This window comes from Semicossyphus pulcher, unplaced genomic scaffold (genome assembly GCF_022749685.1).
Source record: "Semicossyphus pulcher isolate SPU_LCO1_2020_fin unplaced genomic scaffold, fSemPul1.0.p SCAF_22, whole genome shotgun sequence".
In the NCBI taxonomy this organism is placed as follows: Eukaryota; Metazoa; Chordata; class Actinopteri; order Labriformes; family Labridae; genus Semicossyphus; species Semicossyphus pulcher.
The window spans coordinates 14,196,288-14,220,786 of NW_027211696.1; the positions used below are offsets into that span (position 1 = coordinate 14,196,288).

Consider the following 24,499-nt stretch of genomic DNA (forward strand, 5'->3'; position numbering starts at 1 on the left):
TGAGAACTAAATACGACTCAACTTCAGAGTCTACTTTTAAACTTCATTTTTGGTGTGTTACTGTATTTACTGCTTTTTTTCAAATGTACCCATAACACCCTCTTTAGCATTTATAACACCACACACAAATATAAAGTAAATGGTTTAAAACACATTATAATACAGTTTTAAACATATATGAGATTGCTGACACGTCTTTAATCATGTTAATTAAATACAGTAAAGTCAACAATGAGTCCTATGATGGCACATTTTATACTTTACTACACTAGCCTATAGATTTTAGAGTGATAATCTTTAAGATTTTTATGTAAATAAATGTCTGTTAGGTCACTGTCTATCGCAGAATGAGGTAACACAATGGTGATTGAGCCTATGGCCCACTGATGAAAGCCTTTGCATTTGCAGTATTACAGACTGGGTGTCTGTGGCGAGTTAGTGACGCGTTTTCCATCAGCCAGCAGTGGTTGGTCTGCCAGAGAGGGTAGGCGGAGCTAAGCGGCTGCTTTTCCGGTCTCTGCAAGTGTTGCGAGTAAACAGTAATCTACTATGGCTGAACAAACAAAGAAAAGATGGATGACTACAGATACAACTTCAACAATAAGTGAAAATCCAAAGAAAAACAAACAAATTGACGCTCAGATGAAGGCAAACATTCCAAACGAGGAAAACGACCCTCAGCGAGGAAAATCAAGAGTTACAACTGGAGCCAACCGTGGACGTCACACATGCAGCACTGTCTGGATATCTGGGAATGTGCTCCCGCAATTACGGTTTATCCCCAAAGAGAGATCTTCCAGGATTACCACTTTAAGGAAAATATGGCTGCATTAAAGTGTTATAAACCATTAATTACATATTTTAAACGATTATCATCTGCTCTCTTCAAAAGCAACGTAAAGATTTTCCGTCCACGTGCCAACAAAGCATTCTTCAATCGTGCCAGCTAAACACAAACAACACAAGGTGCAAAGGTGTGATGTCTCTTGGTTTCATCAAAAGCTGTGCGCAGTTTGTATTTATTGTATTCTAAATTTTACATTTAAAAAAAAGTGTCTGCCCATGTCTTAGAACCATTATGAAAGTTAACGCACAAATTCAATATACATCTCATTGTATCTTACATAGAGGGTCAAAGTATAGGCATGAAGGTGGCATTATTCAGATTAAAGGCTCAAAAGAATCAGAAAGAAAAAACATGAATAAATAGAAAGTGCTAACCTTAGCAGAAATAAAGAAGAATGCCTTCTCTAAAAAATAAAACAGAACAATCAGAACTGCAGTGTGGAAGGTCTCGAGCTCCTGTTACCCTGCAAAGAAAGTCAAACAAGCCGTCTAAAAGCGTGTGGTCTGATGCCAGGGACTACTGTGAAAAACAAGCGGACATACTGGAGCCCAGCATCTGGACTGCTCTAGAAATGATAAAGCTTACTTTGTGTAAACAGCTTATCACTAAACATTAACATCTAGGACAAAAAAATCAGTTTCTTCCGTTCCTCGCGTTTTCGTCTGATGCGTGTCGTCGCAGCTCTGCGCGGCGTCGACGTGTTCGGACACAGACAGAAAAAAAGGCATTCTGGAGCTGAGACGCACACACATTGCAGCATTTCTTCAAAAGCTACAGTATCCAATCACTGCTCTCCTCGTTTAAAGAAAACCTAACAACAGATCTTGTTAGAGTTCGATTTCTGCATGTCAGTTTTTGTACTCAAATTTTCAATACTTAATCGCATCTGAAACAACCATTTAAAAACAGTTGAAAGCTTTGGGATATTTTTTTTTTTAAAAAAAGGTTTTAATGACAACAAGGTCATTAAAAGTCATGCACGCTGCAAATAACTGCATGCAGTAGTTATGGTAACCCATCCAAGCACTTTTTATTTAGTAATAGTCATGAACACACACAGCAGCTTCATCAGAGGAGCCTACGCCCTCTTTGACTTTTTGAATGTGGAGTATTTATACGGAGAGCCGTTTGCATGTCACAGGAAGCGAAGGTGTGCCACAGCTGCCTGTAACATTAACCTGATAAAGAAAAGAAAAGTTATGTGGATTGATTATCAACTTCATATATATTTTATATATATTTATATATTTCTCTTCTCTCGCTCGCTCACTCAGTTGCTTTAGCGCACTCGCACATTTATCCCACTTGCTCTCATTTATTTTTGTTTACAACGTAACAAAAATGGTGACAGGCCTGAAATTACAATCACCAAAAACGAACTCAGAAAATAGAGGAGGGAGGGAGGAAGAGGAGGAGGGGGGAGGAGGAGGAAGAGGAGGAGGAGAAGGAGGAGGCCAGGGAGGACTGCTGCTGTTTGCTGCCCATCACTGACAGTTGCAGCAGAGAGGACACAGTCTGCTCGATGCTCGGACATCAAAGAGGAGGCGGCGGAGGCTCCTTCCCCGTAGAGCTGCGCTCTCGGAGCTGGAGGTTCTCCAGCGCCACATCTAAAGGCATGATATCCACGCAGCCCATCGCGCCGAAGTCGGCGAAGTCTCGGCGGTCCTCCTCGTCGGAGGAAGAGCTCTCCTCGTGCATCAGCGTGGACAGGAGCAGCTCCTGGACAAACAGGCTGCGGTCGGCGCGCTCTCCTTCTAGAAACTGACGCTCTGCTTCGGACATCTTGGGTTCATTCAACCTGAGGGGGAAATTTTTATGTTCAAATGTTTCTGATAAAAAAAAGGTGAACATGAGCAGGTCAGTTTCTTGTGTTAAGTTGTGAGGAGCAGGAGGACGAGCCTGATTGGATGACATGCTTACTAGCTAGCTCACCAAATCCACAGCTGAATTAGCCGTCAAAAGAACATCACAGAATATACATTTAAATTAAAATTCACTGATGATAGATTCACAAAAAAAGCATCTGGCCCGACTCACCGTGCTAATAGGAACTGGGAGCTGTGGGACGAGGACGAGGGGTTGTTTTCGCCCACGGCGGCAGAGTTGGCGGTTGCTGTGCTGGGCGGAGGGATGGTGGTGCCAGTGTTGCCCGGGTTGTTGCTGCGTCGCGTGGCGTGCCGGCCTGTCTCCACCTGCTGCCGCGCCGCCTGGGCCTGCTGCCGCTCCAACTGCAGCTGCATCTGGAGCTGCTGGAGCTGAGAGGCTGAGGGCCCCGATGAGTTTATCTGGCCCCCCGCCGCACGCCGCACACCTGACAGCTGAGACAACAACTCTGCAGGGGACAAAAAACAGGACTCACCGTCAGCTGTTTCTGAATAACTCATGTATTCAAAATACAACATTAGAGACACCTGGAATAACATATTAAGGGTATATTAATTGATTTGAGGACGCAAGCAAGTGCGATCAGCTGCCATGTGCTTGGTATATATCTAATGCTTGAGTTTTTACCAGCCGTGACTTTGAGGAGACTCTCACCTGCGATGGGGTCCATTGCCTCTCTGTTACTGGGGGTGTAAGTGGAGCTCTGTGATGAGGAGGAGGATAGCCCCCCCGTGGAGCCGCTAGTAAAGTGCATATTTGTCCGTCGTGCTCTGGGACCGCCCAGTCCTCGACCGGGGTGGAACATCCTGCGTACATGTCGAACACTGCTGGACTCATCGTAAAGAGGGGCGGTTAAGGATAATGTGACACAATCAACTGTATCAATACATTTTGGACGGTTAAACAATAAACACATGTAGAGTGAGGAGGCACAGAAAGGATATTAAATCTCTTGGCGCTCTGTGTTCAAGTGTGAGGTGAGCTGTGAAGTCGTCTGTGACGTGGTTGGGATCTCCTCCTGGCAAGGCAGCGCATATGGGACAGATCTGAAAGGAGACAGCGAGAGGTTTCTGGTTGAGATGGATGTTCTTTAACTTGATTACACCGTCCTACATCGAAACAAAGCGGCATTACGGAGGACTTTTCTAACTGTTTATGATGCTCTTTACCCTGCTCACATTTTGTTCTATGATGTGGCGGTAAGTGGCACATCTCAGAGCAGCTATCATACATACGAGCTGCGACTGAAGACTGCAGTCTGATGGCTTTTTGTGTGGGTGGAGGCATCATTTAACTGTGGTTTAGAGTGATGACAATCTCTTCAGATAGAAACCCACTAAGACTTGACCCAATGAAATCATTGGTTGACTGGTTAATTCATTGATGAACAGATTAATCTGAATCTAAACGCCTCTGATATTTTCATTCAATTACCTGAAACACGAGGATGATATAGTTCTGGATTTTCCTAAACCAACATATAACTGCTACGTCAACTCCAACAAGTCCTGCCTGTGTAGCTAATCCCTGACATAGAGGTCCATTGTTGTCTAAAAACTACTAAAAAAAAACACATGAATGAGCCACATTGTTGCCCTGGGTGACATGTTGATCTACAGTCACAATGAACACGACCACTGTACTTTATTTTGAGTCAATCCAACGTTCAACATCCTGCTGCTGTAAATATAGCAGGATGGACATATTCCCAAACAGATGCACCATTTAGTCCCGAAACAGTGCTCGGCTGTTCTTTGCTGTTCTAAGGATTGAAACTGTACATTTATGGAGTAGAAACACAATTTATAGAATCAAAATGAATCACTCTCAGTCATCACTAAAAGTGTGTGTCATCGTCTGAAGAGAGCCTGCTGGAGGTTTTTGGACATCAACCTAAGGGCAGTGGGTGAAGCCAGGTAATAACAGCACGCAGGGTGTGAGGAAGAGGCCATATAAAAACTTAGCAACCAAGTGACAGATCGTAAGCACACATCCCAGAGAAAACTACAGATTTTGTTAAAGGGCCAGTTCGCCGATTCTCAACCTCAGTCCTATCATGCTGTTATGGGGAGCTAATGCCATTATGGTAGGAAAAAAATGCAATCTCGCTCTGTGCCTTTGGAGGACGCTATCCGCTTCCCCAATGAGCCCTGGAAAACCTCCACCAGATGACACGTTTTATGTTGGGAGCTTGCTAAACTACACTTCCTCAATCTAGGACGCCAGCCTCAGATGTCATGTCTCTTTCAAAATCGTCAGGTTTGAAATGTGTCTTTAAGAGGGAGGGGCGCAATGCATGCTGGGTGTTGTAGGAATGTACAATGGGCGAAACCATGAGCTGTTTGTACAACTTTCTCCACATCTATGGCACCAATATAAAATATTATTGCTTCTATCGATTACAGAGAACACCAGCTTTGACTGACAGAGAACTTTTCCTTTAAGTCCAGGAGGAGGGGCCTTTATTTAAGGTTGTATTAATAAACCACAACCAGTAAATCCTTCTCATTCTGCCAAGATTTGCATCCTTGGTAGGAACAAGTTCAGGTTTTAGACATTTTTAAAAATTGAAAAGATTAAATGTGTTGTTTATTTTGATCTTTTCATTGACTTAGTTGCTAATAAGAGAATAAAGCCAGCATTATCCAACAAACTCCTTTACTGTCGGAGCTCTCTTCAGTGTAGAGACTTGGTTTCACTTGGCATGAGTGGTCGACTAGAGCTGAGACACTAGCAGGCTCTACCTGGGTCACTTTTTCAGTCACTGCTGGTGGACTCTCTGCCTTTGTTTTGCTCATTTCACTCAGCGGTGGACAACGCTCATAAAAATCCTGCTGTGACAACAAGTAATCCATAAATCTGTGTGTACACTCTGGGAAGTTATATTAGCTGACTGAAGTGCAGCGTTCAATACAAAACAGCAGACTGGACGGTGGTGATGCTGGCAGACAAGAATACAATAGATATGCATCCCTCAAACTAATGATATTGTTGCAACATTATCGATGACTTAAGCATAAAGAAAGGGTTTGAATTCTGTTAAATCAGGCCTAAAGCGGCTTCGGCGCGTTGCAGGACCTTCACAATAAAAGGGTTCAGAGCGAGTGTGCAGTATACTCACCACCTCTGTGGAAGTCTCTGCATGTTCTGAGGTGACATGCTCCTGTAGGGACGTCTCCGTGAAGCCCATTTTGCCACAGTAAGGACATGTGAACGACTGGGGTTGCTCTACTGAAAAAGTGTCTCCTCCGTAATACAAGTCTGCAAGAAGACAGTGGCCAGAGTGTTTGTTACTTTCAATCATCACTTCAATTGCTAACACAAATATTGAAGCCTCAGTACTAAATGACGCGTAATTACACTGAAGAAACATGATGAGTGATTTGAAATTAAACAGCAGGATACAGTAACGTATAAATATAATAACCATGGTACGACACTAGTGGTGTAACGGCACAGACAGTGTATTCGCCCTGAACCATTCGGTAAAGGACAAATAGTTCGAGTGTCAGTTGTTAGCATGCTATACACCTTAGCATGGTAAGTCGAGCTTAAGAGTAAGTGCCAACATTGATCAACTGAAGTCTGGTACAGAGGTGGAAACATTTCGAACATGTCATTTACAACAGCATCACCTGAATGTGTCAGTTAAGCCGTTTCCCACTGGTCAAATAACTTGCTAACATCCGCTAACACCCGGCTTTTTTGCGTAGTGGGAAAGGTTACAATCAGCATTCAGACCCGGGTCAAATGACTCTGCAGTAGACCCAGGTAATTATCGCCTCGGCTCCGATCTGCATTGATGGGAACACAAAACCCATGTGGACACGCTAATCTCCGCCCCCTTTCCGGCGCGATGCTATGCTCCGTCGGTAACTTCTGCTACTACTTGTCATCTCAGCTACAAATTCCGCCCGTCTCCGTCCGAGCAGCGCTCGTACATCGTTCCAGATTTGCGCCGAGTTTAATAAACAGACCGAATGAGTAATAGATACAGTAAAGACCTAACCACCGTATTATCTTCACTGTTTACTAACCCTGTCTACAGCGCATTTTATGACATCAGACTGTGACGCAGCAGAAAAAGGAGTATACTTCACTGGCAATGGGAAAAGAGACAATCGGCATCTATTAGCCGGTCTTGCCGGGTCTAAAAAACCTGCGCCAACACGCTAATTTTAGATGGGAAAAGGGTATTAAAAAGCAGACTGAAAGAAGAGTCCTTCTCTCTACAATGTTCAGGCAGCCTGTCGCTGACAATTCAGATTGCAGATATGCAACCATACTTTTGCTTGATTTATTTCAGCCAGTGTGTTCTATGTGTCTGTAAATACTGACACAAGCTGCAGTGCAGGAATTAACAGGTAAGAGACTTATAATTGTCAGTCTTTTTGTATCAATCACTTACAGTTAATGAGTTAAGAGTTAATGTCAAATGAAAGAATGAATTGACATGAATGTTATTTTATACATTTTTTGTTTCTCTGGTGTACGGAAAACCTTCCTAATACCCTATTCCCACTGAAATTAGCTCGTTGATGTGGGTTTTTCAGAGCCAGGAAGACCCGCTTATAGATGCCGATTGTCTCTTTTCCCATTGCCAGTGAAGTATACTCCTTTTGGTCTCTTTTCTGCTGTGTCACCATCTGACATCACAAACTCACCAAACCACCAAGAGGGTAAGTAAACAGTGAAGATGTTACAGTGGTTAGGTCTTTATTGTATCTATTACTCATTCAGTCTGTTTATCAAACTCATCGCCGGCAAATGTGGAATGATGTTCGAGCGCTGCTCGGGTGGAGATGGGCAGAATCTGTAGCTGAGATGACAAGGAGTCGCAAAAGTTACCGAATGAGCATAGCACCGCGCCAGAAAGGGGGCGGAGATTAGCGTGTCGACACAGGTTTTGTGTTCCCATCAATGCCGATCGGAGCCGAGGGGATAATTACCCGGGTCAACTGCAGAGTCATTTGACCCGGGTCTGAATGCCGATTGTAACCTTTCCCACTAAGCAAAAAAGGCGGGTGTTAGTGGGTTTTTTGACCAGTGGGAAAGCAGCTTAATTTTGACGTTAAAACCGAGGTACATAACAAACTTTGAATTTTGGGTACTGTTACACCCCTATAGGACACAATCATGATTCACTTGTGTATGATCAGTATGCCACACAAGTCTTGGTCTGGGTTTTTTCCCCATCAGGTCCTTACCATAGTCTACCCTGGTTAATATACACTGCATGGGGTGCTCTGTGGTGTGTCTTGTCGTTGTGGCTCCGCTCTCGTAGCACGATGCACACAGGTCGTAGTCGTAGCAAATTAAACACTTGAACCGTCGTCCTCTAAAGTTCCCTTTTAAACACGCATCACAGCTCACACCTGGAGGAGGGGGAAAAAAAAGAGATAAAGGAGAACGATACGTCAAACATGTGGACTTGACAATAAAGTTACAAATTCCTTATAACTGCGTGTGCAGGACTGTGTGGGAGAAAGGAACCTCTATCTGTAGGCTGGTCTCACTTACACGAGCATGTGCTTTGGAGTGGCACCAACCCACAATTGCCAGCAATGAAGAACTCTGGCATTCCATTGAACTTCACAAGGAAGGTTTCTAAGATGCAACTCAGAGGTACCCAACAAACACACCAAACATCTGAGAGCAATTTTCTTTACAGATCCGTGACTCATTTACAGCCCTGTGCGCACATTTTCAGGTAGTATTTATAAACAACAACAAGAACTAAATCTGTCAAGAGAAAGATCACATGTAATATTTTTGCCCTGCTCTGATTGTCCACTTTTTTACACTATGATTACAGTGAAGAACTATTCAAGCCCTGGCCTACTACTCTACAGACCCAGCAAGTTTTTTTCAATGAGACTTCATACCAAAGTTATCATCATAGACAATATAACTGCTGCCTCACTGACATTTCCTTTGAAGGGAAAAGAACGTCTTGTTTGGCAAACACTGGATAGTAGGTAAGCAAGTATTGAGGGAATTTCCTCTGTTGAGGCTGACCTGACGTCCAAGATCAAAAAGCATCAAAAAATTCCATTCAAGGTAACATTTTATAACCGGCCCCCAGGACTGAACAAAGAAATCCACTGGCCACAAGTAGATGACTGGCTCTATGTATCACCATAGTAGTAAATACAACTGAGTGCTTTCTTTGTGTGAACATACAACAAACTAGGGCCGGGCAATATGACAATATATATTGTTAAAACTACATGAAAATGTCTATTGTATGTGTTTTGCTATATCGTCTCTATCGTGATGTCACAAAACCAGCGGCTGAACTGCTTTACGGCTATTTTTTTATTTGTCAAGTACTTAATTCACACAGGATTATCCAAAAAATAGGCTTTACCATGTGGTTATTATTTCATATGGACTAATTATTTGTTAAATTACCAGAAAACATGCGTTATATATGTAAAATTCTAAATTGTGATATAGGATTTTGGCCATATCGCCCAGCCCAACAACCAACTAAAACAAGGAGTTTAGAGTTTATTCATCTTAAAGACTAGCCCACTAGGAACAGATACCTTTGTTGTCCTACTTTAAAAAGGTAAAGCAACTAACATAAGCACTGCCTTGGGTTATTTTGGAGCCGTCTAACTGTATAGAGCTCATATTTGCGTTTTAAAACACCACAGAAACTTCTTGTGCTATTGAACAAGAAAAACAAGAAAGCCTGCTGTCTGGCCTGCTGTGCCTGCTTCATAGTGACTTAAGTGAACCACACTTACAGTCCCATATGAATTGCAGTTAAACATACCGTAACTTAACCCTGGCTAGCTAAGTAGCCTGCCAGCTAGCTAACTTAGTGACTGGTTTATAGTCAGAGGCCTCAGACTTTCTGTCTTCTTCTTGATGACAGTGCATTCGCTAACAACATTAGGTTATGTGGCCAGACGGGACAGTATGGCGCTAACATTAGAGCTACGGTTACTTAAAACTAACACGCAACCCACAACGTAAAGAGAGAGATGACATATCTATAATATGATATTTTAAAATGTACAGCTAATGTTGTTATCAGTACCAGTATGAGCAACATTAAGTAACAGCTAACAACACCAAAGACTCCTTGTGTTAGCATACATTAGCCTGCTTGCTAGCCCGGCTAACATAAGGTAACGCAGTACCTAGCAACGGCTAATTGCTAAGCTCCGCAATGTTGCCGTATCATTGCAGACAGGTTATGCGAAGTAATAACCGTTTGCCCCAAATTATGAGACACGGGAGATATATATATACCAAAGCTGTTAAAAACAAACATGTATGTTCGGGAAAAGCCTAAAAACAAGCCGCGAAAAACGCAACACCCCCCACCCCCTTGACTCGAATAAGCACTTAGCAAAGCTAGCTAAGGAGCTAGCTGCTCAGGTAATGTAGCCACCATCCAAGGCGCTGTGGACCTGTTTATCAACTCACCCTCATGTCGGGACATCCTACAAACAGCGGCACAGCCCCTCCTCGGGCTCTCCAGGGAACGATACAGACTTTCAGGTACTAAACTGGAAAAAGCTTTCACCCTCGTCTCTTTTTCGAGCAAGATGGATCCGCCAGCAGCTTACAGTTTGTTCTGCTTCCCCTCCCAGAGTGTCACTTATCGCTGAATGCTGCGGGTTACCGCCAGGCGGCGCACTCCTACATGAAATCACTCGGACCGTGAAGTCGGTGCTCTGGGGAATTTCTACCCTTATTTTTGCCTCACAGGAATTTGATGCCTTTGTCCACTCATCGAGTGGTATACGAAATTTCCGGTTCCTTTATTACTACAACCATGTCCCTCTTGTGCATAACAATCTGATTCATAACCATATTTATCTCAGAAACGTTGCACTCTCTATTGCACCACTGCACTATTGTCTAGTCTATAAGTGTTGTGTTTTTTAAATAATGTGTATATATTTATATTAATACTTTGTAATATATATATTTGTATACATAGGCCTGTATGTAGTCGTTTCTTAGGGTCTAAGTGTCTGTGTTACCTTGTCTTACCGGTTCATTTGTGTGTCTGTACATTGAGAGCAAAGAAAACCCAGAGTCAAATTCCTTGTATGTGCCCACAAACTTGACCAATAAAGCTGAGTCTGATTCTGTTATTATAACTGTATTATCAGTAATTCATTTTCTATTTATGAATTCATTTTTTATGTTTTTTCAGTGGTGGAAGACATTGTAAGACTGTAAGACAGCAAGCTTGATGGTGACTAAGTACATTTGCTTTTGCGCCACTTGTACTTTACTTTACAATTCAGAGGCAACATTTTTACATTTTACTCCACTTATTTATTTGGTAACCTTAATTACACGTTGCAGACTCTGATTAGTGATGTGATGTTTAATCTATGAACAAAAGTTGCTCATGTATGCTAAGATAGGAAAAGCCTTTATTGATTTACAAGCTACCCTGTAGTAGCATAAGGTACTTCAAGCTCCTGTGAGGAGTTTTTAGCTGGTTAAGAAACAAACTGAAATTAATATGTGACCTTATGTGTCATGTTTTAACTGCTTGTGTTGATTGTCCTCTTTACTGTCTTGTATTTATTGTTGCTTATATGTCCTACTTTTCATGCTGCTGCCTTATTGTCCCAAGCTTTTTTAGCCTGTTTAGCTGTTCACATTTTGTCTTTTCCCATTCTGTTTTTTTAATATGTTGTGTGTTTTATTTGTTGTTTTAATGGTCAACTTTACATCAGGCCGAGGGGACAGCAGTTGAAAAGCCTTTTGGCTAACGCTGGCACTTTTACAGTGATGTTGATTCATGTGAATTGTCTGGAGAATAAACCATTGAAAAAAAATTGCTGATTACTCTATATGGCCTAAAAAATAAAACAAGACCATCAGCGACAAGATTATTTATATCTTTATAGTTATTTTTAATGCCTTTAACCACTGCCGGGTGGTATACTTACAATACTATAATAGACATTAAACGGAAATTAGCCGTTTTGCATAATCAGAACTTTTATTTTGGTACATTTTGATGCTTATACTTTTACTCAAGTAAAATATTAAATGCATGACTTATATCAGAGTTTTTCTTCAATCTGATCAATACTTTCACTTGATTAAAAGATTTATCCATCTAGATCAAAAGCCTATAAACATGTTATACAGTCATTGTCTGAACAAAGCAGAATAATTGACGATATTCATAAAAAGTTTTTATTTTTGTTCTTAAGATTCAGTTCATTTCTGTGCTGATGAGGACGCATACAGTCTGACAAACCAGTGCATTACAATGAAGACTTCACAGCAGTGTAGAAGGCTGGGGTGGAGCTCACAACTCTCACTTTGTACTTTTGACTCTCGCCTCCACCCTCGTGCATGAGCCTGATGTAGCCGTACAATCTTAAAAACACAATCAGTTTTCTGTACATACAATTCATTACATGTGCTTCGTGTCAACGGTGGAAGAGTGAGAGCTGAGGGGTGTTTAAGTATTCAAAAGGCGCTTCTTCTTCCTCCCTCAGCTTTTATTGTTTAACAGTGAGGGGGGGGAGGTGGAGAAAAGGGCAGAAACCTGATCTACTCAATATAGTCTCTTTTAACATATTGTGTAGCTGTGCAACTTCCAGAAACACAACAAGACAGAAAACCTGAAAGAATAACTTCGCAACTGCTGGTGAAACATATATTTCTACACTGAAACAACTTTTACCTTCATGTTTTCCAAATTATAAGTTTGAAATGAAACGATCGATCAGAGAATGTTAAAGACACAGTCATTCAACAGGCTGGAAACATCACCTCAAATCTAATTAGAGCTAAAGTAGTGGATACAAACCCTCATCATGTATATTCGCAGTACACAATAATTATACTTTCATTTTCTCTTCAAAATATAACAATATTTACATATTTGCATCAGCTTTGAAAGCGTGACATAGGACAGATGATTGTACATGTATCAAATGTTAATGGCATTATTCCTTGATTCTTGTAGCACCTGAGCAAAATCTTCTGACCACTGATAGCAAAACAAAAAAGGTTTATGGATAACATCTCTTAAATTACATGAAAAAAAGCCAACACAATTATGTACATTTTAAAGCTTTACAATATATATTTACAGTACAATCAAGGATTTGGATTCGAAAGGCGCAGCTCTCTGTATTCCCCTAAATACAAACATTTAACATCGGAGTTGGGACTAGATTGTTTTTGAGTTGGTTAACTAAGATTAAAAGTATAAAAAAATAAAAGCATACAGACTGCACCTTTGTTTAAAATAATCTTGCGTCAGGTCAGTGTCTTTCGCCAACATTTAGAGAGTCAGGATGTGCCATGTGATTTAGTTCAAATTCAGCAAAAATACCAAAACAAAATGTTATAAAAGGCTTAAAGGTACAGTGTTTCGTAAAACTCATAAAACAAGAGTTCACATATTGTATGTCTCACAAGCGAATCGGCCTTTTACATTGTTGCTGTAACGACATAGAAAGTATGTGAGGTGGCTTGGGCGACACGCTGAAAAAAACCTGAGTACTTTTTTTCCTCTTAAAGCTCGAGTGCGGCCGTCGTAGCTCTGAAGGTTTCTGTTTGCTCTGCTGTATGTAATACAGATAAATGCTACGTTGCCGACAGATGCCTGGTAAGTGATGGTTTCTTCCTCCTCTTTGCCTCCTCTTCCTGAACAGCTTGACCTGACGTTGTTTATACTGTATATTTGCAAGAAAGAAGCAGACCTAGAACAAATAGTATTTGCAAATATTTCACATAATGTAACACAAAGAAAATGTCAGTTTAAGCACTCTTAGCCTATAAAAGGACAAAGCTTAGAAAGTATTTGCAAACACTATTCGTCCCATGTCTTTATTGGGAACAGTGAATGGTAACTGTGTTTTCCAGGACGTCACCGTGTCGCAGCGCTGACTGACGTGTCTGTGGGTCTTTAGGCATCTCGTCCATTAGTCCGACTGTCTGTTGTGCGACCTTGTTGGCTCTGGAAGCAGTCGCTCACAGAGCTGCTTGCTGCTGGATACCTCAGTCCATCATGTCCTCCTTTGAGTAGTCCCTGGATTTTCTCTTGAAGAAGCCCATCTGGAGGAGCAGAAAGCTCAGTTACAAACTACAAGATACAACAGCTGGGAATCACAAAGGTAAACAATACAATGTGATTCAATACATTAGGATACAATTCAATAGAATTCCATAATTCAATACAATACAATATTGCTCGAAATGAAATGACAGATTTTGTTAAAGGGCCAGTTCGCTGATTTTCAACCTCAGTCCTATCATGCTATTATGAGGAGCTAATGCCTTTATGGTAGGAAAAAAATAAATTTGGCTCTGTGCCTTTGGAGGACGCTATCCGCTTCTCCAATGGGCCCTGGAAAACCTCCGCCAGACTAAGTAAAACACGCCATCTGGTGGAGGCCAGGGAGCTTGCTAAACTACACTTCCTCAATCTAGGACGCCCGCCTCCGATGTCAAAATCGTCAGGTTTGAAATGTAGACTGCAGACCTGAAGATTTTTTAGAAGATCCACCGGTATATTCTCGTCGTATTTCGGATCCTGTACCGCTCTGAGCCGTTGCCTGCAGCGAAAACGGTAGTATTTCACTCCAGCGTCTCTCGCTGGGCCGTTCCTTTCAGAGGGAGGGGCGCAATGCACGCTGGGCGTTGTAGGAATGTAGAATGGCCGAAACCACGAGCTGTTTGTACAACTTTCTCCACAGCTATGGCGCCAAATTCAAATAATATTGCTTCTATAGATTACAGAGAACACCAGCTTTGACTGACAGTGGATTTTTCCGGGGGCTAATTGCTCCATTAACTGTCCCTGTAGGGAAATTTGTCATGGACTTGAATGCATCTCTTCTCACTAGTAGTTATAAATAAAAACAATCAACTTGTTGATAGGACTCGAAAAGAACGATATGTATGATACGATGTAATGCGATACGCTTAATTGTCCCTGTAGGGATATGTGTCATGGACTTGAATGCTGCTCTCCTCAGTAGTACCTGGCCTTGAGCTAGCCAGCTAGCTTCTAAGCCTTAGCCTCTAGACTCAGTCAAGAACATTTTTAAATCTGCTCACCAGCACCTCTGATGCTCACTTATAAACATGTTATATCTCCCTTGTAGAAACATCCTGTTGATGTTTTATGGGGTCTTATTTTATTTGCTTAAATGTTCTTTTATCTGTTTCAGCCTAATTCAAGAATCCAAAGAGTCCATATTTAAAACACACGTAGAAATACCTTACATAATGTTGTACGCATGTAGGAATACTTGGCACTGGCACTTTACACTTTTATGGATTGAGTAAAAGAAATATAACACGGTATTTAGTGAGCGTAATACTGGTAGCTCAGTCTTTACGCTAAGCTAAACTAAGCTAATCTGCTCCCCTGGTTGTAGCTTTATATTTATCGTACAGACACAAAAGTGGTGTTGATCTTCTCATCGAACTATTGGCATTAAAGCAAATTAACTTACTTCCAAAACTGTTGCACTATTCTTGAAAAAAAAAATGTAATTCTACCACAAACATTAATAAGGTATCTGGAGATACTCTGGACACATTACCTTCCAGAGAGCGAAGATGACGAGAGCTAAGATCAGCAGTCCTATCAGGATGCTGATGATGATGATCCAAATAGGGATTCCTCCTGAAGTCTCCTTTGAAACCTGGACCTTCACCTGATTAAAACACACACAGGCGATAGTCAATGTAAACACACACAGAGAGACATTAAATGACAAAACAAGAAAACACTTAAACACTTACGCTTCTGCTCCTGTGGCTGCTGCTCAGTTCATACAGGTCTGTGTTTTCGGTTTCCAGTGTGGCGCTCACCAACATGTGCAGACTGGAGAACTCGCCCTGTCAGATCCATCAAACATATGCTTAATGTGTGTTAATCATTCTGCCTCTCAGTACTCTATAATTTAATCCCATCAATGACAAACCAAACAACACAGGGAGGCAGGAAAACACTCTTGGTACCTTGATGAACGTGGGTTTCCACACTCTGAACGTGACGTTCACCTGACCGACTGTAGCCTCGGGGATAAGGCAGGTGAATGATGCACAGTGGTGGCTTTCACAGCTCTGAAGAGCAGATTAACACACGTAGTAAGACAGGAGCACACAGAAGCCTTCGCTCACACACACACACATGCAGCTTTGTCACAGAGATGGCTCAGGAAAGCAGGGCTTATTCTGCAAGCCTCTGTCTTGAATGAGTCCAACAATTTCAAACAGGGTTAATCTGTTTCATTAAGATGACTGATGTTTTGCCGTGCAGGCGGGACATATCGTTAGAGGGATTTGATTTGATCGCTGAGAAGTGGGCGTAGACAGACGTTCTCCACAGCGCAGTAGCTAGCTAGCTGACCGAGCGTTCTCGGTGCTCTGTGGCTAAATGTTGCAGATTGGTTGGTTGAAATTGTTTGGTGCTAACTTACGTAAGCACGCGTGAAATTTAGTTTTACCAGAAGAAAGAAAGATCAGGTTTTGATATAAGAATACGAAGAAATTGATTTTCTGTATTTTTTTTGGCCTATATTGTCAAATAGATGCACAATATTACCGGGGATGTGATCTAAAAGGATTACAATGACATTTTTCATTTCACCTCGACTTTAAACAACTTGGAAATATAAATAAAGATAATTTCTTTCATGGCATAATAATCAACAATGTCTTGTAACCTGAGTTGGTGAAAATACTATGTGAATAGCTTGATATCGCCTGTTTTTTTCCGCTATAATTTCATTTTTGTGACATTTATTGAGAAAACAAAGTGGAAACTTAATTGATTGAGGCCGCTAGTGGAGGCAGAAGTTGTTACAAAGTACATATGTCTTTTGGAAAACTATTTAAAACACCATAAAACTTTGAGGTTTTTATTTAAAGTTTGAGAACATGCAGAAAGTGTAGTTTATATATCAGAATCAGAATCAGGGTTTATTGCCAGGTAGGTTTGCACATACAAGGAATTTGTTTTGGTGATTTCGGTGCAGAAGAATGAACACAGAACTAGAGATAGACCGATATGGTTTTTTCAGGGCCAATACTGATACCGATTATTAGTAGTCAAGGAGGCCGATAACCGATATTTGAAGCCGATATTCATTTGCAGTAAAAGTCAAAATTTTGAATAATACAAACTCCAACACTTAACTTTGTTTATGCATCAGAGCAAAAATAACCCAGTTTTAAATTGATCTCTTATCGGCCGTCGGATTAAAAAAAAAAAAAAAAGGCCGATGCCGATATGCGTCAAAATGCCGAATATCGGCGCCGATAATCGGCCTGGCTGATAATCGGTCTATCCCTACACAGAACTAGAATACATTTTTTTTTAAAGATAAAGAAAATAGGCAATAAGAATAAAAATATAAAAAGCAATATGTATAATATAAAATATGTACAACAGGTGTAATTAAAAACTGTACAGACAGATGTTATAAACTTGCTCATGTTCAGCTCTAAAGAGGAATTTTGGATAACTAACCTGACGCAGACTTCATCTGGAGGAACTAACGTCAGGTTTATACAAACTTCTGAAGCAGATATCTCTGGAAAATTAGCCTGAATCACAAGTTAAGTCTGGTTTTTATCGGCAGTCTGGCTTTATAAAGTAACTTACCAATATGTAAACACCGAGGCTTTCTTTCTTCGGCTCGGGCTTTATTACAGCCGGGGGAATCCTCAGAGGGTTGATCCAGCGGTCTGCGTCACATGTCACCTGGAGGAGAGAAAGGGGGCGAGAGGCAGGTGTGTTTCAATTTCTGTTTTCTTTCTGTGTGTGTGTGTGTGTGTGTGTGTGTGTGTACAGTATACCTGTAGGCTGGTGGTGACATTTGTCAAGTACAGTAGATGGTTCTGATGTGGAGACAGATGAGGAAACGTCACTGTCAGGTTAAGGGGCGGAGTCTCTATATCACCTGACTTGTCCACCTGGAGAGATGAGAGATGGAGAGAGCAACTTAACTTTACAAACTGAACACTTTAATATGAATTAACAAACACATCACATCTGCATGCAGCTTCACACTTTATGTTTCGAATGATTTCTGTCATTGGATGTTACCATGTAGCTGATGTTGACCTCCTCTCCAATCATCCACGTCTCAGTGATTTCGGCGGGAATTTGTTCGCCCTCTTTCACGACGATGTGCTCATCCACAGGCTGCCTACAAGATGCAATACACAAAAATAAACACATCATTTTAGATGTTGTCCTTTTTAAACGGAGCTTCTGATACAGACCAGTGTTCATTTAACAAATATCAAATTGAGGTATGATTACTGGGCCTCTCTGTGGCCCGCTCTTCATCTCTGCTCTTCATCTCTGCTGCAGCCGAGCGACCCCGGGCTACGTTAGATGCTACTAGCATACCATACCAATGTCTCAAACCTAACTGTCTGCTGTCAAGTTGATTTACGGGTACTGCAGGCATCAGGTTTTGACAAGAAAGAAGGACTATGTCTCTGCTGATGCTCCATTGATTTGGATCCTTTTAAAAAAGACAACTGTCCGGTCCGAGGATGTTTTAAAAATGCAATAGAGAACTTTCTTCTGCTCCTGATGACTTAATTAAAACTGCATTTTTTGGGCTACTTGGGGGCAGCATAACAAGCTGTAAGAGTCTTAATTTGCTTCACAGTTGAAGTTAGCTTTAGTTAGTTTAGTTTAGCAGAGATATATACTTCACTGGAAAGTGAAGCTTAAATCTTTAAAGGAGCAGTTCGCCCCTGGAAAAAGCCCCTGTCACACAAAGCTGGTGTTCTCTGTAATCGATAGAATCAATAATATTTGAAATTGGCGCCATAGCTGTGGAGAAAGTTGTACAAACAGCTCGTGGTTTCGCCCATTCTACATTCCTACAACACCCAGCGTGCATTGCGCCCCTCCCTCTAAAAGGAATGGCCCAGTGAGAGACGCTGGAGGGAAATACTACCGTTTTCGCTGCAGGCAACGGCTCAGAGTCCTTGGGTCAGTCTGTGTTTGTTTTCCTGCCTCTGTTTTCTCCTTTCAGCCTCACTGATTGGCTCCTCCCACCTCGTTAAGGGATTGCGCGGTACAGAATCCGAAATATGACGAGAATATACCGGTGGATCGTCTAACAAATCTTCAGGTCTGCAGTCTATATTTCAAACCTGATGATTTTGAACGATACATGACATCGGAGGCGGGCGTCCTAGATTGAGGAAGTGTAGTTTAGCGAGCTCCCTGGCCTCGGCCAGATGACGCGTTTTACGGAGTGAGGCTGAGGTTTTCCAGGGCCCATTGAAGAGCGGATAGCGTCCTCCAAAGGCACAGAGCCAAATTGCATTTTTTTCTACCATAAAGGCATTAGCTCCCCATAATAGCATGATAGGACTGAGGTTGAAAATCGGCCAACTGGCCCTTTAATACAGACCTTTTGACTGAACACAGGTCACACTACAATTAATTATGACTTTTGCCTGCCTTAAAGTCCACAACATAGAAACATATGTTAGCAAAGGAACAAATATTAGACATTGTGCGATAAACGTGATCAGTTACTCACACTGAGAATATGAGTCCGGCTTCATACGTCACAGGGATGGAGATCTGCACCGTGTTGTCATGCAGAGTAGAGTCCAGCTCTTCACTGTCACTGTGGGAAAACATTATTAAGAAAATTCAATAATAAGGCAAACAGCTTCAAACAGGAAGTACATGTGAAACACTGCAGACTCTCTCACCTTGTAGCTGTCACGTTGATCTGAATCACCGACTGAACATGTTTGGTATTTACGTCAAATTTCACTTTGAAATTTTCCTGTGGAGAAACATCACATCTTTAATTAGAAGCAGTAAACATAAGCAACACAGCTGTACAGTGTGTTTCCTGCATCCTGCACAGAACAGATTCATGCAGCGTGCTGAAACTCACCTCTACGTTGCTGCCCAGGAAGGGGTATCCAACAGTGCACTCCAGCTTTGTGTTATTCAGATCGTACCTCTTCTCTGGCTAATAAAACAAAACAAATCACACATTTCTTTTCAATACGTATCGAACAATAAGATGCAGTTTGAGGATTCTTGAAATCTCACCTCTACTCTCGCAAAGTTGATGTTCGGTGTGAAGCTGAGGGAAACTTTAGTGTTGTACGCGTTGTCTTTGCTGTTCCGAACGTTGATGTTCACCTCAATCGTGTCTTTCATTGATTTGATCATCATCCTGGAGAAGCACATGAAAAGTGATGCACATACAGTTTCTAACCACAAGGGGGCAATCATGCACTGGCAGGATTTACTGTTAGGTATTACATCAATCAGAAACTCTAACTCTAACATCTGACATGTCCTTTGTTGCTGATTCCACTCACCGTTTCACACTTGGCTCTGCTTTCAGAGAGAGGTCAGCAATGCACTTCTGATCGCTGCCGCAGTCCACTAAAGGAATCTACAAGAAAGACACGTCCATTTTTAGGATGTAAAAGCAAACAGTCGCCTTTTTTATATAAATTATATTCCTCTTATGATGAAGCTGTTTTTGCAGAATGATATATGCACAGAGTCTGAAACTAAAAGGCCATTTCACAATCATGCTCTAAAGAGGGAAGGTTCTTCTTTGATCACCTTAAGTCTGTGTCTAATGCAAACTAACATGGAGGCCAGTCACAGTACAATATGTAGTTTACATCGTACCCCTTTTACAAACTGACTTTTCACTGCAGCAGACTCATCTTGTGTGCAGGAGTTAAATGCATGCTCGAAACAAACTAAATGTCAAAGCCAAGATTGATGACCAAGTAGTCTGTCCTCGCTACCTTTGTTTTGAATGTGGCCAGATTATTTATTCTACAACCATGGATCTGTGACAGAAGCCCTGATGAGCTGATATGTTAAATAATGAATGAATGTAATGTAACTGTATAATTTAGAAATATACTGTATATATTCATGCCTTTCAAGCACATTAAAAGATCAGTGGTAAACTTAGTTTCAAATATAACAATAAACGGAGCCAGAGATGTCCATACAGATGTGTGTATGCAGAACTGTCGCACGGGCTGTGCCAAGTGTGCCACCGTACAGGGCCTCACGCCCCTAAAGGGCCTCGCACAGGGTCAGCAGCAACACTTTAAAAGTAGCCCAACCGCAGACCTGGCAACCCAGGCCTCGCACCCCCTGCGACGGCTCTGGTTGCCAGTTAATTAGGTACACCTAGCTAAAACTGATGCTGTTGAATGAATCCTCTAAAATATAATGAAGGTTATGAAGTTTAGTTCAGTTTTAGAGTAGAGAGGTGTTGCGTCATCAGTAAGGAGGTTGTAGTTTGTGATGCTCTTACACTGTAAGCTGTTTCTATTATTTTGAAAGCCCACATCAATAAAGATTCCCAGTAAATTAATTTTATAATCTGTGTCCTCAAACATCAAATTAAATGATAATTACTGAGATCAACATGAACAATATTTGCATCTTAATAGAATTCTACTTTTACTGAGAAAAGGCAATAATAGATACAACCTTTACTCAGAGCAAATGATGGACGACATGACAGCTCCCTAAAAGTGGAGCCATAACACTTTGAGCGCCCCCTGCTGACTGGCTGCAGTATAGCTCATAAAGCCCACCTCCTCCATGTTAACAGATGGGACATGAGTCAAACTATAAAATCAAAATACACGCCAAATACGTTTTTCTCAAGTCATTATAGTTAGTTCTTGTCATGCTGATTTATGTCCAAGAGTTCATTTTTCTGACAAGTTTAGTTGTAACTAGTCATTCGATGCTGTAAAAAGGATGATTGACAGCTGTGTTGACGAATCCGGCTCCTGCAGCCGATCTGTTCCTGATTAGCAGAGCGGTAGAGGAACGGCGAGAGGAGATGGGGGGGGTTTGGTGTAAATTTTGTACAATGAGAGCAGATGGAGACGCGTCACAGTTGAAACGACTGTACTTTGGACGAGAAACTACTGAAGCTCCTCTACAGAAATAATCAGAGGGATGAGAATCTAAATATGCCACTGCTGTTTGTTTGTTTGATACCACTTACAGCTCTAAAGGGTTCATTCAGACGACCTTAATTTCCTTTCCCTTTTGCCCCGGAGCAGCTAAGGGTCACCGTCGCATTTGTTCCCATTCCCAAGGCTCTCCCACTGGACCCGTTTGGATCAACAGTGTCTGTAAACTCTCCCAAGAAAGAGACTAGAATATCATAGGCAGCACAATGTCAGAAGAAAAACTGCAGCTTCCTTTTGATGACTTCCTCTTTCTGTGTGTGTCCCCCTTCTCTTCCTTTCAATAACAAAAACAGGAGAGGTCCTCGCAACGCTTCCTCACGTCCGCGCCGAGGCTCGTAAACACATCGCATATGATCGTGTGTTTAGAGGTGAGGGGGAGGCGGCGTTGTTTGCTCTGTGTGCGTTCACACGCCCGGGACGTTTATTGCATTCTTTGTGTTAAAGCTGAATTCTCATGTAGTATTTCAGCTCTTTATCTGCACACGTCACTCAGTGGAACAATTATCTGGAGAGGGTTAGAACAACTATGCACGAGGGAGTGTGGGAATACCGTCCGGGCTGTTGGTGTTGAAACACTAATGCAGCCTTTAGGAAACACTGAACGATGGCAGTCAGCTGTTGCAGATACTAATGTGCTGGAACTGACGCACGTTAGGAGCCAGACCACCTCAAATCCTCTCTGTCTGCTTATTGGTTTTTGGCATTTAAGCGCTGAGAGAGGCTCTTATAAGTGATATGAAGTAGTCTTCTTACTGTCTTATTGATGGATCTGGGGAGGTTTTCATCCAGGACGGGGCCCTGGTCCTCATCGGCGAGTCCAAACTCTAAAGACACCATGAGGGGGTCGCGGAAGTCCGGCCGGGCCTGTCGAAGGAGGGAAGGAGAGAGAGGAATAAAGGTTGGAGGAGGTTAAGGACGATGAGAAAGAATGTCTAAGGATTTAAAGATCCTACACACCCATGGTTCACCCACACAGCTTCACTTTCACTTGTTGTTACTCATTAGACCTCTGCTCAGGAGCGTAGAGGCATGTACAGGCCACGCTTGTTGCCTATCTGTGCTCAAACTGTACATTCCAACTGGAATTTCGACCAACCAAATTTGGGAATTTCTGTCTGCTATGACAGCTCTCACCTCCCGAAAAAGGCAACTTATGTGTTTCTGTATTTAGAATAGAAATCTGAGAATGCCAGAAATACATCACACAGAAAAGGTAGCTATGTTAGGTTATTAATAGGGCTGTCAAAGTTAACGCCATAACAAGAAGTTAACTCACATTCCCTTTAACGCCACTATTTATTTTAACAGGTGATTAAGGCACGCACGTTCTATTATCATGACCCTCCGCCCGCCCTTGAGTTTGTGAAATCAGCCGTAATGTTGTGGATAGCAAGCAGCAACAAAGAAATGGAAAAAGAAAAGGGTCCTTCAAAAGTTCAGCCTCAAAGCCCTGCTCGATGGTTCTCTCGACCCGAGTTATTTATATTTACTGTTGACAAAGTTGTTTGTATTTACTGTCGATGTGAACGGAGTTACCACCGGAGTATGTCGAGTCTTAAACACCACTTGCTGGCCGAGCACACAGCTGATGCACAGAGCCCCGGGTTGTGAAACATGTCTTTAAGTGATCAAACTTTGACTTAAATGATGTTATTTTTATCTCCTGCTGCAGACTCGGTGACTTCTTACTGAGGAATGTTACATTCAGATCAACATGCCGTCTGTTGCTGCTTGTTGGGCTTTAGTTTGCCATGTGATGCTTTCAGCATATTTTCTGAGCATGCAGAACCTTTGAGGTTACTCTGTAGAATATTCTGGACAGTGTTTGTCTTTGTTTTGGAATGTTGCAATAATAATAATAAACATGCATTTGCATAAAGGAAGCATATTTGTCCGTTCCCATGGTGATAAGAGGGTTAGAAACTTGAAAAAATATCTCTTTAAGGTACATTTACAACAGGTAAAAAATGTGGACTATGGACAACCATGCGATTAATCGTGATTACATATTTTAATCGATTTACAGCCTTAGTTACTAACAATAATCTGACTACAAGCTAACCATATTGTAAAAGTGCGCAAACACTCATTTCCTATATAAAAGCACGATCACACCTACATGTATGTGACATCAGAACAGTATGTTATTCCTCCTCTACTTCAACATTATAAGACAAGAGTTTTTTTTAATCACACAAGCATAACAAAAAGTGTAAACTTCACTGTCACTCTCGGTTTGGGGAAAGTGTCATATAGGTGTGTTGAATAATGAACAATAATAACAATAATAATAATGAGCCAATCACAAGGAAGCTTGACAATGGCTCAACGAACAGAGAAACGTCTTGGAAAACCTCCAGCAAACTGCATAAAATCTGGCGGAGGCCAGGGAGCTCGCTAAACTACACTTCCTCAATCTAGGACGCCCGCCTCTGATGTCATGTCTCGTTCAGACTCGTCAGGTTTGAAATGTAGACTGCAGACCTGAAGATTTGTTCGACGACCCATTTTCTCGTCGTATTTCGGATGCTGTACCGCTCTGAGCTATTGCCTGCAGCGTAACGGTACTATTTCACTCCAGCGTCTCTCGTTCCTTTCAGAGGGAGGGGTGCAATGCATGCTGGGAGTTGTAGGAATATAGAATGGGGGAAACCACGAGCTGTTTGGACAACTTTCTCCACAGCTATGGCGCCGATTTCAAATATTACTGCTTCTATCGATTACAGAGAACAGCAGCTTTGACTGACAGCGGCTTTTTCCAGGGGCGAACTGCTCCTTTAA

At 41.8% G+C, this 24,499-nt stretch overlaps 2 protein-coding genes across 2 annotated transcripts in view; both read right to left on the minus strand.

The window, feature by feature from the left end:
• Nucleotides 1-1,852: 1,852 nt before the first annotated feature.
• On the minus strand, nucleotides 1,853-10,326 carry kcmf1 (potassium channel modulatory factor 1). Its single transcript, XM_069673467.1, has 7 exons — nucleotides 10,175-10,326; nucleotides 7,939-8,106; nucleotides 5,853-5,992; nucleotides 3,676-3,777; nucleotides 3,386-3,569; nucleotides 2,885-3,179; nucleotides 1,853-2,645 (listed from the first exon to the last, which is right to left on the minus strand). The coding sequence occupies exons 1-7, from the start codon at nucleotides 10,188-10,190 to the stop codon at nucleotides 2,381-2,383; spliced, it is 1,170 nt and encodes a 389-aa protein (XP_069529568.1). The 5' UTR covers nucleotides 10,191-10,326; the 3' UTR covers nucleotides 1,853-2,380.
• Nucleotides 10,327-11,907: 1,581 nt separating this feature from the next.
• Nucleotides 11,908-24,499, minus strand: part of itga1 (integrin, alpha 1) — a 62,471-nt gene continuing 49,879 nt past the window's right edge. Inside the window, exons 18-30 of the mRNA XM_069673660.1 lie at nucleotides 22,472-22,582; nucleotides 20,075-20,151; nucleotides 19,800-19,926; nucleotides 19,639-19,716; nucleotides 19,448-19,524; nucleotides 19,270-19,359; nucleotides 17,805-17,907; nucleotides 17,555-17,671; nucleotides 17,361-17,459; nucleotides 15,713-15,817; nucleotides 15,494-15,589; nucleotides 15,292-15,405; nucleotides 11,908-13,795 (exon numbers count right to left, since the gene is read on the minus strand). Coding sequence (XP_069529761.1) covers nucleotides 13,739-13,795; nucleotides 15,292-15,405; nucleotides 15,494-15,589; nucleotides 15,713-15,817; nucleotides 17,361-17,459; nucleotides 17,555-17,671; nucleotides 17,805-17,907; nucleotides 19,270-19,359; nucleotides 19,448-19,524; nucleotides 19,639-19,716; nucleotides 19,800-19,926; nucleotides 20,075-20,151; nucleotides 22,472-22,582 — 1,251 coding nt within the window. The 3' untranslated portion in view covers nucleotides 11,908-13,738. The remainder of the gene's footprint in view (nucleotides 13,796-15,291; nucleotides 15,406-15,493; nucleotides 15,590-15,712; nucleotides 15,818-17,360; nucleotides 17,460-17,554; nucleotides 17,672-17,804; nucleotides 17,908-19,269; nucleotides 19,360-19,447; nucleotides 19,525-19,638; nucleotides 19,717-19,799; nucleotides 19,927-20,074; nucleotides 20,152-22,471; nucleotides 22,583-24,499) is intronic.